General features: G+C 35.7%; 1 protein-coding gene across 1 annotated transcript in view; it reads right to left on the reverse strand.

Moving 5' to 3' along the window:
- Positions 1 to 17,500, reverse strand: part of Chm (CHM Rab escort protein) — a 132,734-nt gene that overhangs the window by 106,122 nt on the left and 9,112 nt on the right. Inside the window, exon 2 of the mRNA XM_021188022.2 lies at positions 4,509 to 4,575. Coding sequence (XP_021043681.1) covers positions 4,509 to 4,575 — 67 coding nt within the window. The remainder of the gene's footprint in view (positions 1 to 4,508; positions 4,576 to 17,500) is intronic.

The raw sequence follows: 17,500 nt of genomic DNA on the forward strand, positions 1-17,500 counted from the left end.
AGAATACTCTTAAGTCACTGTTCAATTGCAGTGAAGAAACACCGTGACCAAGGCAACTCTTACAAAAGAAATGATTTAATTGAGGCTGGTTTACAGTGGATCAGCAAGGCAGGAAGCATAATGACAAGCAAACAGGCATGAAGCTGAAAGCTTACATCCTTATCTACAGAGAGGCAGAGAGGCGAGCGGGCAGGCAAAGAGATTACCACTGGGCCTGGTGTAAGCTTTTGAAGCATAAAAGTCCACCCCCAGTAACACATCTCCTCCAGGGCCACACTGACTCCAACAAGGCCACATATCCTAGCCATTTCCAAACAATTTCACTACCTGGGCACGAAGCATTGAAACAGATGAGCCTAAGAGAGCCATTCTCATTCCAACAATCACAATTACTAATTAAAAAAAACAAACAAACTATTGGAAACATACAACATGATAAGATGCAGGGAATTACACTGTCTAAAAGGGGGCAACATCCCAAATTTACCACCAAAACCAGATTAGTGTTCTATAACCACTATACATAAATAAATACAGTTTTATTCAATAAAGTTCATTTAATAGTCTATGTAAGGACATAAAGCAGGTAACAGTAGTAAGCCAGATATAATGGCATATATCTGAAATCCTAGTACTCGTTAGGATGAAGGGAGTGAAATCCAAGTTTAAGGCCTGTCTGAGCTATATAGCAAGATGCTGTCTCAAGTAAAAACAAAATAAAAGGTAATGGTAACTGCTTCTGAAAGGTGAGACTGGTGGGATACAGAGAGGAAAAACAGAAAGATGCACTAATACTTCCTTTACTTTTCTTTGATCTTTAGTCATGAGAGTTATAATAAAAACTACCTCAACATGGTGAACAATGGTGTGTGTCTGTGTGTGTGTGTGTGTGTTTCTTAAACCACACCTCTAAGTGATCAATATAAAGAAAGTTCATAGCAGGTATTAGAGAACATTCAGAATTTATATACACAGTTAGTATAGACATGGATAGAACTCTATGGTGGTGACTTAATGTACTAAGGAAAAAGCATGGCATAAAATCAAGTGAAGCATTTAAATCGAGAAGTTATTAAAAAAAATACTGGTTCCAAGCTTTAAAAAAGTCAAGGACAGAAAATATAAAGATAAAGGTAGATATTTGGTAGAAAAGAGTATCACTGAACAAAGAAAAGGTTGTTTTATTTTTGAAGAATAATAAAGTAATATATAGCAAGTAATATCAATTCAATCTTAGAGACCCCTATGGTGGAAAGAGAAAACTAATTTCCACGAGTTATCCTCTAACCTCTATGTGCACACTATGGTACATATACAAATGCACAGACATACACATACACACATACATACATACATGCATACATACATATTAGGAGGGAATCTATTTCCCAATGTCTCAGACAGTAATTTTAAACAATTATTTAATTAAAATTTAACAATAACCTCAAATGGATACATCCTCAAACCACCAGCTGAACAGATTAAAATATAAGATCAAACTATTTGTTTTCTCCAAGAAACTTAAGTTACTTATACAGAGAGATCTATAAACTTAATGGCTAGAAATCAACTTACGAAGCAAATGGAAGCCGAAAACAAGCTGGTCTAGCTATTCTGGTACATAAGTCTTCAAACCAAAATTAGTCAGATTTAAAGAAGGCCAGTACATATATTTTAAAAATGAAATTTATTAAGAAGAAATAATAATTTTAAATATATATTCTCAGAACACTGGAGTTCCAGATTTCATATAACAAACACTAATGAGCATAAACAGTCAGATTCTGAAACATTAATAATGGGTGAGTTTATTACCCTACTCTCACATTTACAAAGATAATCCAAAGTACACATCAACAACGATGACAACAACAACAAACTTCAAAGTTAAATTACAACATAAGTCAATTAGTCTTTAAACATGCCTATAGAATATAGACAAATCAATAAATGCACCATTTAAAACAGACTTAATGCCAAAACCACATGACAGCTTCAGTACACTAAGAAAAGAGATTTGACAAACTTAAACATCCCTTCATGATGAAAGCTTTGGGAAAACTGTAACTACTGGAAACATATCTCAACATAAAGGAAAAATAGAGCCAATATTATCTATACTAATAAAATGACATATCCTCTAAAATCTGGAATGAGAATGGTACATCTTTTTTCCACTCTTACCAATGTAGAGCTCAAAATCTTAGCTATCAATAAAAGCATGAAATGAAATGGACCCAAATTAAGAAAATGTCAAATTATTCTTACTTCATGATAATATGATTCTATATTTAAAAGATCAAAAGACTTCAGCAAAATCTCTCAGAGCCAATGAGCACTTACAGTATATTAGGATACAAAAATCAACATAGGAAAGCCATCATCTTTTCTATACCACAATTACAGACTTGTAGAGGAAGAAATTAGAGGCAAAAAAAATTCACAATAGCTTCAAATAAATACTTAGGAATTTTTTTTTTTGTTTTATTCGTTTTTTGAAACAGGGTTTCTGTGTATAGCCCTGGCTATCCTGGAACTCAGTCTGTAGACCAGGCTGGCCTCAAAGTCACAGAAACCTACCTGCCTCTACCTCCCAAATGCTAGGATTAAAGGTGTGGCCCGCCCCACCCAGGTAGGAATAAGACTTTTAAAAACAGGTGAAAGAGCACAAGGATTAACCTGAAAACTAAAATTTAAAACTGGGTGTCAGATGGCTCCTATCTGCTAATCCCAGCCCTTGGGTAGCCGAGGGAGGAGAATCAGAAGCTTGACCTGTGCGATGAGACAGTGTCTCCAAAAATTAAATACAAATATACATTTTAACAGAAAAATAAATTTGAAGAAAAGGTAAAAAGACATCCCATGCACATGGAATGGCAAAATTCATATTGTAAAAATAGCTATATTACTGAAAGTGATATGTACTAAATAACACACATTTCACATGGAAGTCTCAATTACATTCTGAGGAACATATTTTAAAAACACACAAAATTTCACATGAAAGCAAAAGTGACTCAAAATAGGCAAATACATTTGTTTTAGTTTACTTTCTATTGTCAGGACAAAACCATCTTGGGAAAGAAAGAGTCTATTTCATTTTAAAGTGTACTTACTGTCCATCATTAAAGGGATTGGGGCAGGAACCTGAACACAGAAACTGGAGCAGAGACCATTGTAGGAATGAATACTGCTTACTGGCTTGCTCCCCATTGCTTGCTTGGTCTCCGTATTTAATAATCCAGATCACCCTCCATGAGCTAGCGCTTCAATTATTAATCAAGAAAATGCCTCACAGACTTGCCTACACATAACAATCTGATATGGGCATTTTCTCAATTGATGTTCCCTCTCTCTAAATAACTCTCGTGTATATTAGGATGACAAAAACTAACCAGCACACAATATTAGAACAAAGATGGTCTGTGGAGAGAAAGAGATACAAAGAGACAGAATGTCATAAACTAGAAAGGAACACATAAAAAGATAAGAAATGATCTGAAGGGAGGTGTCAGAGCAGGTAGAGAAGATAGCTGAAAAGACAAAGATGGGACAGGAACACAAAAAGAAGTCACTGGAGGGAGGGGATCAGTAAGAAGTGGATTATGGGTCAGGGGAGGAAAAGGAGCATGAATAAGAACAAGGTATAATGACATACATACATACATACATACATACATACATACATACATACATGAAGATGCAAACATAAATCATATTCATGTGACTACTTAAATAAATTTATAAAATGTTAAGTATAAATTAATGAATGATACTTTTTACAGTATGAGGGAAGAAAGAAAGGAAGAAATGGGCAACCACTATACACTATCTAGTGCTACTTTGTTCTCTAGCACTCCGGAAAACACTGTAGTTAATATCTTCTAGAAGACAGAATAAATTCACTCATTCTCTCTTCTGAGTCATCGAGACACATTGAAAAAGAGTAAACATATATGTGGCACACTTAAGGTCTGTTTTCAAGGAGCATAGGAATTAAGATTTAAGTTATACATCAAGTCTTTTTCCTTTTACTTCCATTTTATTCATACTTTTAAGAGAAAAGTATTCTAGATATTTTCCTAATTCAGACTTTTAAGTTCAAATGTTGATATCCATCAATTCAAATCTACTGGCTATATATTATAATAAAACATGAAGCCTAAAAAAAAAATAAAGTACCAAATAAATGTGATACATACAGACACATATACATTTACATAACAAAAGACACACAAGAGGTTTTCATGCCTATTAAAGAATGACTTATTTTCAGAACAAGCTCACTCCTGAGGGGGAAAAATTTAAATTCATTTAGTTTACTCTTATACGATAAAAATCCTTATTTCAAAGAATAGACTAAGAAACCTTGTACTGTATATTTCACAGATTATTGATGAAAATGAAAGTAATTCCAGTGCTGCTTCTATGCTATGAAATTTCACATGGCACATACATAAACACATAGACATATACGTGTATTAAATGCTACCAGGGTTAAAACTTACGAATCAACATGCAGAACCCTCTGGCCACTCCTTGAACATGCAGCTGCCACGATGGATTCAGGCAAACCTACAAAAACACACACCTATATCATTTACAATGTAGATAGACAGATAGATAGATATGTATTTTATAGAAAATGTTTAATTCATACTATTGCTGCAATTTTAAATAAAAGTATTTTGAATAAAATTTATAATTTTCGAAATTACAAATCTTATATTAATGATAGATATTTCCTAAACATGCAAAACTAAAACTAAGTTGCTTTAGGTAGAAGAGATACTTTTTAATAAGACAAGTCTTCGGAGTCTTTTCATCTGTAAATTGTCATAAATGGACAACTGTTTAAAAAGGGAGGGGCTTTGTTCTTCAGGAACCAAGTGAGCACACAAGCCAATCTGATCTGCCCAAAGGCACTGGGAGAGAAGAATCTGCACCTGCGACACAACGAAGACACTGCGGCTCGCTAATGTTAACTTACTCCTAAAAAGCTCCAGAGTTGACATTTAAACTCAGATCTAACTCCAAAGCCACAAAGCCACTCAGTGAGAACGAAATACATTTTTTTAAAGTTAAAAGTTATGTTACTGAACTATCTTGTTTGTTGGTCACTATAGCAGACTGAAAAGAATATATTATTCCTTTGGAATCAAATGTAATCATATCATAAAGTTGATTATCTTAAAATGAAATATAATTTACTACTAATAATATGAATAAAAAAATTAAATTACCAAACTCAATTGTTATACTAAAGACCAAGATTTCTGCTACACTAATAAAATGTCCTGTTATAAGTTCAAGACTCTTCCACAATTTTCATCATTGGATTTATCATTTAAAATGGAGGTCAGTTGGTTCTATATTATCAGTCATACAGATAAAGCGTATTTTCAAAGTTTAGTATAAGCCTATAGAACCACCACCACCATCACCATGATAAATCATGGTTGTTCGGCATTTTTACCTAATAAAATAGATAAGCACCTTTCTTTGATGAGCATTTAAAGTATTCACCAAGAATCAAAGATTTAAAACAAACCAAAAAAAAAAAAAAATACGAGCAGTTAACTCCTTATGTACAAATGAAGCGGAGAGCCGGGGGTAAAGGTGCCTGCTGCCAAGTCTGAGAACCCTCCAGGGCCCAGACTGTAGAGCTATCCTCTGCCTCCCTCCATATACCCAGCAACTACACACACACTCACACACTCACAAATAAATGGATTTTTAAAAGAAGTTTTAAAGTAATGCACACATGGAAGCAGTTGATATAATCAGTCTTCAGCTAAAAACCACATTAAACACAAGCACCAACCACCTTCATAAAGAACTATTTTTCTAGTGTTGAATATTTTGTGGGTATATAATATCTGGTTCAAAAAAAGAAGTTGTGACCAAATGTACAGAATATAACCATTAAATAACAATTATAGGAATCATGCCATCCTAAAGTTTTAACCTTACTTTTGAATATAACCAGAGAAAGACTGAATTTTTTTTAGAATAGAGGGAAATAGAAGTTTCAAATAACTACGCAAACTATATTCTTCTGTTAAAACTATTATTCTAATGTTTCTTACAATGACCTGAAGTTTTTGCTATACCTAAATAACTTTCCTTGCTAAAGAAATGTAATCAATATATTTTAAAAGTTGATGAGCAAAGAAATATTACAAAATAGAATTATGTTTCAAAGTAGTTTTCTATACAATAATGATAGTATTAAAATGGTATGTAGTGAGTTTTATACTTCGTACCACAGTTATACTTAAAATCTCATTTATTTATCATTGTCATCATGGACAATACTATCTCAGGGACACAACAAGCCAAATACAAGAGAATTTCATATCTCTAATTCAAATAACAGCAGTTGTTCACTACCTCCAATTTGACCTAAGCTGGAGAATAGGCTATAAGGACAATATAGGTAATGCGATGAAAGGAGTATCATCTTGGTCACTGAGACCTAGACTTGATTCACTGGTTCACTTACAGTGCAACTTCAGACAAGTCAGAATTCCTGTGCTTCTTTTTCCTTCTATCAGTGGCAATATTCATAGGATTACTTACTTATTAGCAAGACTACCAGTGTTGGGAATATTCTTCTTTTAATTATTTTTTGAGATTATGATAACTAAATCATTTCCCGCTTCCCTTTCCTCCCTCTACAAACACCCCTTCACTGAACTCTTTCAATGCACTTCTTTTCATTAATTGATATTATACACACACACACATATATATTTGTGTGTGTATAATATCAATTAATATATGTGTGTGTTTACATATACTCATAAATATTCCTAAATACATAAAATATAACATGGAAGAAAATATTCTTAGCATCCTTGAGGATTGTTTAGAAGCATCAAGCTTTCATTTGATATCACACTAAGCATACACCTCTTTACACCAAATGCCATCTCCAATTGCAGACAATATCACTCTCCTCTATTTCACCTAAATTAGGAATTCTTTTGGGTAGGCAGATATGTGTGTGGAAATGACTATGCCTGAAATCAACAATCAGAAGTCAAGACTGCTGACAATGCAAAGCCAAAATCGTTTTCAATGTGGAATGTGATCTGAGCCTAAACTACATAAAACCAAAATAACTATTATTTATGATTTTCCTTAATTCTTCTATCCAGATATCACGAAAGTTTGTGAAATCCATAGGCTACTCCAATGTTAAATGCCAAGGGTCCATTATTTTATGCTTAGAATTATTAAAATAACAAGCTACAAAGACAGTTAGCAATGTCTTTGTGATCAATGTTACATTTTTTGCTCCACCCAGACAATAGTTTCTGAGGAAAGGGCAGAGCAAAAAGAAAATGTTAGGAGAATATATATTATTTTAAATATTTTTACAATAAAGCATTATTTTTTTCCAAAAAGAGTAGTTGGAGCCAAATTGGCAAATCTGAATGCCATTCTTTGAGCAACACAGAGTTTGAAAATGATTTCAGTGAGAAAAGCAGTTCTAAATTAGTATTTAAAACAATACTTCAACTCGGGGTTGGAGAGATGGCTCAGTTGTTAAGGGCACTTCTTGCAGTGGACCCAAGTTCAGTTCCCGGCACCAACATGGAAGCTCACAACCACTTAGTCCCTGTTCCAATGGATCTGATGCCCTCTCTGACCTTCATAGGCACCAGGCGTACACTTCACTGCATACAGACAAAATGTTCATATGAATAAAATAAATGAATCTAAGAACAAAATTAACTGTTGCTCTATTCACAGCAGAAAATAAACTTTGATAAAGTGGGAGCTTTAAGTTTAAAAAGACTTAAAAGAAAAAGTAACACAATTAAAACTTTGTTTTCAATCACTTAATAAAATGACTGCTTGTTTTAATATAGGGGGTAGGGAAAAAGACCCAGTGCAGCATGGCCTTGGTAGGGACAGAGTTACAAGGTTCCTGCCCTGGGACAGGGTCCCATTGTAAGCATCCACAAGTGTTGGTGGTTGCTATCAGTGTAAGGCTTGTTTGTATAATAATGTACATATTTTCTGGACCCAGTAGCAGTGGAGGACTCTTCCTTCTGAGGAATGTCCTCCCTGTTAAAGACTCCATGATGACTAGAAACAATGAGTTCAGGAGTCGTGGGTGTGGTTATGTCTTGGCAGCAAAAACACTGGGACCTTCAGGAAGGCCCTTAAGGCTATAGGAAAGAGTTCCAAATACATGAGTTCGAAAATATATAATTTCTCAACTATGCAAAAATACAAGGATGCAATATGAAATATGAGGGGCTTCGTGAATCTAAAGGAACAAATGTAGCTACACTATGAGCCAGCTTGTAGAAAAATACAATGATAGACAGATATAAATGCAGGCAGATTACTGAGTTCAAGGTCAGCCTGGGACACAGCCAGTGCAGGCCCAGGTATGGTAGAAATGGTAATTTCAGGACAAGGTCCCACCCACCTAGTTTATCTTCTGTGCTTACCAAAGGCAGACACATCTCTGAATTCTTTTGATTCTGATATATTTATATATGCTTGCTGTCTCCTAACAATGAAAGGGATTATGGGATGGTGATTCATAAGATAATCAAAAGGAAACCTGGAGTACATGACTGGATTGATACATAAAATAAAAGACTGGACCAGTGTTTTGCAGGAGATGAGCTATCCAGAGAATTTTTTAGGATAAAAAGAGAGTAGAATAAGGAAAGGCCACCCAGAGCCTGCCCCACCTAGAGATCCATCCCATTTGCAGACACCAAACCCAGACACTATTGCTGATGCCAAGAAGTGCTTGCTGACAGGAGCCTGATACAGCTGTCTCCTGAGAGGCTCTGCTGAGCCTGACAAACACAGAGGTGGAAGCATGCAGCTAACCATAGGCTTGAGCCTGTGGACCCCAATGGAAGAGTTAGGGCAAGGGCTGAAGAAGCTGAAGGGGTTTGCAACCCCATAGAAAGAACAATATCAATTAACCGGACCCCCCAGAGTTCCCAGAGACTAAACCACCAAACCAAAGAGTATACATGGAGGGATCCATGGCTCTAGATACACAGGTAGCAGAGGATGGCCTTATCTGACATCAGTGGGAGGGGAAGCCCTTGGACCTGTGGAGACTTGATGTCCCAGCGTAGGGGGATGCTAAAGGGGGTGAAGCAGAAGTGGATGAGTGGGTGAAGAAGCACCCTCATAGAGGCAAAGGGGAGGGGGGAGATGGGTTCTTTCTCTGCTCCCAGACAACCCTTCTCTCAGAACCCTCTCCAAGCTGAGGCTGGTCCTTGGCAGGAAAATCTGTGTCATGATGCACGTGTGAAGGTGGGAGGACAACTTGCGGCAGTAAGTTCTCTCCTTCCAACCTTGTAGTCCTGGGAATCAAACTCAGGTCGTCAGTCTTAGCAGTAAGCACTTTACCCACCAAGCTACCTCTCCAGCCCTTTTGTTTTTATTTTGTTTAAATATGGATCTATATGTGTGGTTTTGTGTATGTGTTTGTGTGCATGTGCGTGTGTGTGTGTGTGTGTGTGTGTGTGTGTGTGTGTGTGTGTTCAGCCTTAATGGCACATTCCTATCCTGCTGGTGGGAGCACAAACTATACAACCACCATGGAAACCAATTTGATGGTTTTTCACAAAACTAGGAATAGTTTTATCTCAAGACTCAGCTATACCTCTCCTGGGCATATACCCAAAAGATGTTCCACCATACCACAAGGACTCCAGCTTTATTCATAATAGCCAGAAACTAGAAAAACCCTGGATGTTCCTCAACTGAAAAATGGAAGAAAATGTGGTTCATTTACACAATGGAATAACCAGCAATTAAAAACAAGGACATCATGAAATTTTCAGGCAAATGGATAGAACTAGAAAATATCATCCTGAGTGAGGTAAGTCAAACCCAAAGGACATGCTTATTAGACATCACTTATAAGAGGATATTAACCATAAAGTACAGGATACCCACACTACAATCCACAGACCCAAAGAAGCTAAATAACAAGGGCCCAAGAGAGAAGGCTAGAATCTCACTCAGAAGGGGAAATAAAATAGATATAGAAGGTGGATGGATGGGAGAGAGAGGGGATGGAAAGAGAAGTTTGGGGGGGGGGGCATCAGGTATAGGAAGAGACACGGAGAGAGGATCAGGAAAGTGAAGGGGAAATGGGGGGAGGGACATTTCTAGGATGTGCCAGAGACCTGGGATGGGAGAAGCTCCTGGAAGTCTATAAGGGTGACGCTAGCTGAGACTTCTAGAGGTGGTGGTGGGGTATAGAGCCTGAAGTGGCCACCTCCTGTAGCCAGGCAGGACTCCCAGTGGAAGGATAAGGAAACCAACCCACCCACAAAACCTTTGACCTAAAATTTGCTGTGCGTACAAGATGTGCAGAGGTAAAGATAGAACAGACACCGAGGGAATGGTCAAACAATGACTGGCTCAATTTAAGACCCATCCCATGGGCAGGCACCAATCTCTGACACTATTAATGATATTGTTATTCTTGCAAACAAGAGTCCTCTGAGAGGCTCCACCTAGCAGCAGACTGAAACAGATGCAGAGACCCACAGCCAAACATTAGACAGAGCTCCAGAAATCTTGTGGAAGAGTTGGGAGAAGGATTGAGGAACCTGGAAGAGATAGAGATTCCACAGGAAGACCAACAGAGTCAACTAACCTGGACCCTTGGGGCTCTCAGAATCTGAACCACCAACCAAAAAGCATATATGGGCTGGACCTAGGCTTCCCACTACATATCTAGCAGATATACATCTTGGTCCTCATGTGGGTCCTGAACAAGTTGGGGAGGGGGGTGCACTATCCCAAAAGCTATTACTGCCTTCTATGGGATGTGATTCTCTGGATGGGCTGCTTTGTCTGGCCTCAGTGGGGGAGATAGCACCTAGTCTTGCAGAAACTTGATGTGATAGGGTTGGAGGATACCCAGAGGAGCCCACACCCACTCAGAGAAGAAGGGAGGGAGGAATGGGGGAAGGAGTGTAGGAGGGGGTGACTGGGAGGGGGCAGTGAGTGGAATGTATATAAAGTGAAGAAATTTTAAAAATTAATAAATGTTTTTAACTTATATATAAATTTTATATGCCAATATCTTAATATCTAAATATATTTATAAACATTTAAATATATTTATAAATGTATTAAAATATAAATAATATATTATATAAAATATATAGTTATTATATATAAAATATATAAATATAAATACTTATTTATATATACTAAAAATTTTTAATATATGTACTTCATAATTATATAATGTTTTATTAGTTATCATATAAGTTAACCTTATTTATAAAAAGACAATAAATAATTTTATATATTCTACAGGAGTTCCTCAAACATTTAATATAATTTAAACATTTCTCATTACCTATAATTATTAATTAGTTGAGGCTGTCACAAAGAATCTGCTCTGCCATTCAACTATAGGAGATATGCATAATTGTTATATAAGGACAACTTTGACTGAAAAGACATTATTAAAAGCAGGTAAGTATAAGGTAAGAAAATTACTTTTCTTAAGTTGTAATGGAGAATCTGGAGTGTTGGTCATCAGAACTTCTCAGTTAACATTCTACTACCTAGATGCCAGCTAAAAAACTGTATCTGAGGAACTACTGGATTGTTATCTGATCACACTCTATCATAAACAGTCCCATTTTTTTTGATTTTTCAAACCCAATTAAATAAAGATATTTAATAATCAAATGAAGACTCAATATTAAAATTAGGGTCAGAGTTATAAAGTGAATATTTTCAAAAATATTATCTTAAATATTTATAGGAGTGAGAAAGTTATTCATTTGATGTTAAAATCACCTTTAATCCAAATCATCAATGTTGAAACTCATCCTTTAAACTATAATATTTAGGTTAGTTCTCTAGGATATGTTCTTAAAATCGTATTTGTATTTGTAACTGATTTTTCCTAACAGTATCCTTACATAAGGAAAACATAAAATAAAGTACTTACACCACTCCTAGTGAATCAAACAATAAATAATAGATTCCCCTGACAGGACTTTGATGACCTGGCAAAGCCCGAGTGCTTTCAGCCCAAATCATATGAAACCATAAATCACTCTATATTTTATAGAACATTTCAAAATGGATTCCTGCTTTCTACCTTGAAGTCATTTCATGTGTTATTTATAACTAGTGAAGACCAGAATGGAAAGAAAATTACATAGAACTAGAAAATTTACTGTGACTGCTTTTATGAAGAACAATTTCTTTCTTTTCATTTTTTCTTTTTTAGGAAAAAAAAAACAGAATGAATGGCAAGAAGCAACTTGTGAGTACAAGAAGCTTTTAGTGGGCCATGGCTTTTACTTTACTACTTAAACAAACCTATGTGGAGCCCTGCACTATCACAAACAAAACAGAAGCAACATTAAGTACAGAAATGACTAAAAAAACAATGCAAGGGTCAAACTCTACACTTGAGTGGTTACAAACACTCAAAAAAGATGACCTAAATTAAGCAGAAACTCAATTCCAACTGAGGCTCAAGTCATTTTGTTTATTCCTAATTTAAGTTTCACATTCAAAATACTTTTAGTGGATACTTTAAAATGAAAAGAGAAGAATGCCAGTGAAACAACCCATGGAACCACAAAACCAGATAAAAATAGTGTTCATAAATTCAAAATTAATTCACATTAATTTCTCACAAAATATAAAATACATTATTAATAAATTGTTTAAAATATAATGAACATCTTCTTTGTAAAAAATATTGTGTATGTATATACACACACACATATATATATATATATATATGATTTTTCTAGCTTGTAAAAATTACACCACCTATTAAAATATTAATGCAAGTCCCATATAATGGAAGGGTTTAGGAATGGCTAATAATGAGGACACTGTACCAGGACTCAGAGTGCTGAATGCTGAACCAAGCACCAAGAGAACTGGTTTGTTCTTTTCAGGTTTATATTAAATAGCTTTGACATTGGGAAAGCAATTGCCATTCCCTCCCTGTAATTACCTCCTACACGTACCCTTATTAGAAGAAAATGAAGGGCTTTGAATAAATGATGCAAAGGTTTATTTTAAACTGTAAAAATCACGGTAATGGTAATACTTATATAGGCCAATATTTTTAGACAAATGATTTGAAATGAAAAAATAAAATTATTGGAAAACCAAAGGAGCAAAAGAGTTGATGAATCTCCCTGAAGACCTTCAAAAATATCAAACCCTACAACAAAACCTGGCAATACATTACCATCATAAACCTCAAAATATAAGTGGGTCAATACCAACAGCCAATAGCTATAAGAAAATAAGGGTACGGCAAATCCATCACCTTAAGAACTAGAAGCCCTTCGAATTGACATCATAGACTGGCTAGAAGGTTTTCAGGGTATTCTGAGACTAGGGAGGGAAAGCGGGAGATGCTAAAGGTTTTAATGATGAGTAAAATGAAATGGGTATATAAAAATGGGTCAGAATCCTGAGAAACTGATACATCAAACTCTTCTGAATTGTGTGCTAGAGATCTAAGTATACATAGAAAGAGGGATGAGAGAATAAGAAAAAGGTGTAGGTAGGGAAAGGTAAAACTAACACATGAAAAACTCATATGGAAAACATTCCCCCCAGAAGCCAAAAACTGTCAAATTAAAAATCTAATACTAGATTTGGGGGGTATGGAATACCTCCCTGTGACAGGATTTTCCCTGTCCAATCACATTAAAATATTAGTGCAGCAGGACGCCTGTGATTGGACAGGGAAAAGGGAGGCAGAGCTAAGAGTTGCAGCAACAGAGAGTATCTCCAGAGAGAAGTTAAAAAAAAAAAAAAAAAAAAAAGACAAGATGGAGGCGGACGGATAAGAAGAACCTGAACCAGCACAGCTTTAAATGCCCACAAGTAGGTATGATATCAGAAAGGTTAGAATAATTGGGATAATTTGTCTAATATAGGTGGGCAGCTTGTACTATTATCAATTAATTCTGGAATTACTGTATTGGCACCTTGAGAATTGAGAATTTACTGATAAATAAACCTGACTTCTTAATTATAAGCTTCTATAGTTTTGTTTTTACTGGGTTGCTGGGTGTTATGGCAACTGACCATGGGGTGAACAGTCTTGTGTGGGGCTGGCATAGCAGCAAAGGGAACTTGGGAGTTCCGCTCCCACTGGAAAGTGGGTAGGCAGAGAGTAGCCTGCACCGGAGCGCACTGGGACAGAGTGGCTGGCAGTAGCACGGGAAGCCTGCAAGTCATCTTTAATATTTCCCACAATAACTCCCTTCAAGTTGTTAATCAGGGGACAATCTCAGAGACCCCCACCCTAAAAAACAAAACAAAACAAAACAAAACAAAATGCAGGCTATTGTCACTGTTCTTGATTGTCTAACAGAACTTGGTGTTAAGACCTTACTGGTAAAGATCCTACATATTTTTGACTCAGGATTTGGAGACTGATAATGATCCTACTTGCTGGCTATTTTTCATAGTACCAGAAGGTGCTATACAGACTGCTAGGGGAGAAAAAAAATCAGCACTTTTACCAAGGTATGAACTCTGTGAGCTACAATAATGGCTGTTATGGTAAGATATGCAACAAGATATGCCACAGTGGTGTGAATGTTATTTGGGAGAGCCAACCACTCTCAGGATGGCTTTAAGGCCCATCCTAGAGAAGGAGACTCATGCCTGGTACTGTAAAGCTGGCCAAGAAAACAGTGGCTGGAACTTGGGCTGTAGGGTTGAAACAACTTTCATTGTACGGAATGGATATCGCTTCAAATTGTGTGTTCTCTCTTCTCCCATATATATGGAGGAAGTAACCTGAGAAGTTGAAGAGAGAAGTGGAGAATGTGGTAAATACTGTACACAGTGTAAATTTCCCAATGAATAAAACATACTAGATTAAAAGGAAGATGTGACTGCTGTAAACATCTTCCAAAAGCACCAAAATGGATAAAATAGGGGACAAGAAAGGGAAAGACAAAACTGGCCAAGGGAAATAGTCAACAGATCTCAGATCTCAGTATGTTTGTTCACTGTATGAATTCAGACTGGGCAAATAACGAGGAACAAATGAGGAAAAAAACAGTAAGCAGCACTTCTCCATGACCTCTTTATCAGTTCTTGTCTTCAGGTTCCTGTCCTGAGTTCTGGCCCTGACTTGCCACAGTGATGGAGCGTGACCAGTAAGTTATAAGAGCAAGTAAACCCTCTGCTCTCCAAGTTACTTTGGTCACGGGGTTTTATCACAACAGAAATCCTAAGATAGACTTAAATCAGTTAGAAAGAAAGTTTAAAAAAAAACTCGTTTCAGAAATGAAAACTAAACTAGATATTACACAAGCAAAGAAAATCAATGAAAAAAATTGATAATGCAAAGAGTATGAGATGACAGTACTACATTTGTAAAGAGAACCTTTATCTTTCAAATACTTGTTGAAATTGTAATTATAGGTAAAATGACATTATATCTTTAAGTTCTTTCTAAGTCATCTGGATTTGGATGGTGACATGAGAGAGAAGGTATCGCCTATAGAGAAAACAAAAGTGGCTATGATGACTTGATAACTGATCAAACTGGGAATCTGATACCTGGGGATATAATTATACTACTTCATTATTTTTATAATTTTTGATAATAAAACTGAGTTTACAATAGATGATGAAATAGACTGAGTGCTCATTTCAGGACTTATAAAATCAAAATCTGTTTTTATTTTTTACTTTATTTTTGAGATTAAAATTACAACATTTCTTCCTTCACTTTTCTCCTTCCAAACCTTCCCCATATACCCCTCCCTACTCTCCTTCAAAGATCATGGTTTCTTTTTTCATTAATTTTTATTATGTATATGCATGTGCATATATATTCCTATAACATGTTCTGTCCATATAATGTCATTCGTATGTACCTTTTCAAGGCTGACTGTTTGGCACTGGACAAGCAAATGGTATGCTCTTCCCAGGAGATAGGGTTGTAACACAGACATATAGCAGAGTACCAGAATGAATGAATGAATGAATGAATGAATGAATGAATGAATGAATACATAAATAAAATAAATCTCCTTTTAAACTTTCTTTTTTAAGTGAAGGTTGAGCCAGAGTGATGGCTCAGTGGGGAAGGATACAGGCCTGACAATCTGAGCTCGATTCCTGGAACCTGTGTTGGAATCAGAGAATGGACTTGGGAAAGTCTTCCTCAGTATGTGCTGTAGCACATGCATGCCCATACACATACACAAAATAATCTTTTTAAAAGTGAAATAAAAGTTCAGATTGAATACCCCTTATCCAAAATGCTTGGGAATAGAAATGTTTTTTTTTTTCAGATTTGGGAATACAGGTTATCTATAATATGGTATCTATGGATACAAAAGCCAAATATAAATACATAAGAAATCATGTTCTACATATACCATAAACCCATAATCTACAGGCAATTTAATTTTTGTTTTTGAGACAATGTCTCACCTGAGAGCCTAGCCTGGTCTTGAACTCGTGGCAATCCTCTTGCTAGTATTGTTAAGTGTGAGCCACCACACCCACCTATCTGCCTATGCTTGTCTAGCAAATGCAAAACCCAGTTTTGACCTCCATTACTTCAACTAACATTATTTAAAATGTAAAACCATTAAATGATAAAATTTTGTCTAATTAAAATTAGCTTTAGTACATTAACAACTTTATACTACATTTTCAAGAAGAAATATAAATCAAACTAGTATTTTTACCTACTCTGCAAATGCCAGAAACCAGAGAGGAAAATCTCCGATAGACTAGAAATGTGAAATTAATACATCTTCACATGGGATATCACCATAAACATAAGGCACAATTAAAAATCAAATATGGCAATAAAAACACACATACAAAGTGCCAGTATCCCAACAAACCCAACTCAAGGACACAGTAAGTAAAACTATACAATCATCACTCACCAAGGAACCACCGGAACTATTTAATTAGGAAACTCAGAAAAACTCAAGACACAAAAACAACAGACAAGTATCAGTTAGTATTCTGAGACACTAATAGTGAATTATCTGTTAAAAAAAAAAAAAAACTAATAATCTCAGTTACAATGCCTGTAAAACCAAAACATCAAGGAGTAAGGAAATACAAATTCATAACATTTCCATTTAAGACACCACCATTAAAATACAAGGCACACTTAGAAATTGAATATAACAATAAGAACACACACACACAAATAAGTCAATATCCCTAAAGAACAAATGAAAAGTGAAAGATCTCTACAAACATCATTTAAAAAAAGGATAAAAGAAACTGAAGAGGGCATCAAAAAGAGGGCATGGAAGGATGGTGGGTGTGGTTGGCAAACACCTGTGGGAGGTAGCGGCACAAATAGGCATACCTCTGTGAATTGAAGACCAACCTTCCTTTCTTTTTTTCTTTCTTTTTTTCTTTCTTTTTTTTCTTTCTTTCCTTTCTTTCTTTCTTTCTTTCTTTCTTTCTTTCTTTCTTTCTTTCTTTCTTTCTT

Source organism: Mus pahari, chromosome X (assembly GCF_900095145.1).
Source record: "Mus pahari chromosome X, PAHARI_EIJ_v1.1, whole genome shotgun sequence".
In the NCBI taxonomy this organism is placed as follows: domain Eukaryota; kingdom Metazoa; phylum Chordata; class Mammalia; order Rodentia; family Muridae; genus Mus; species Mus pahari.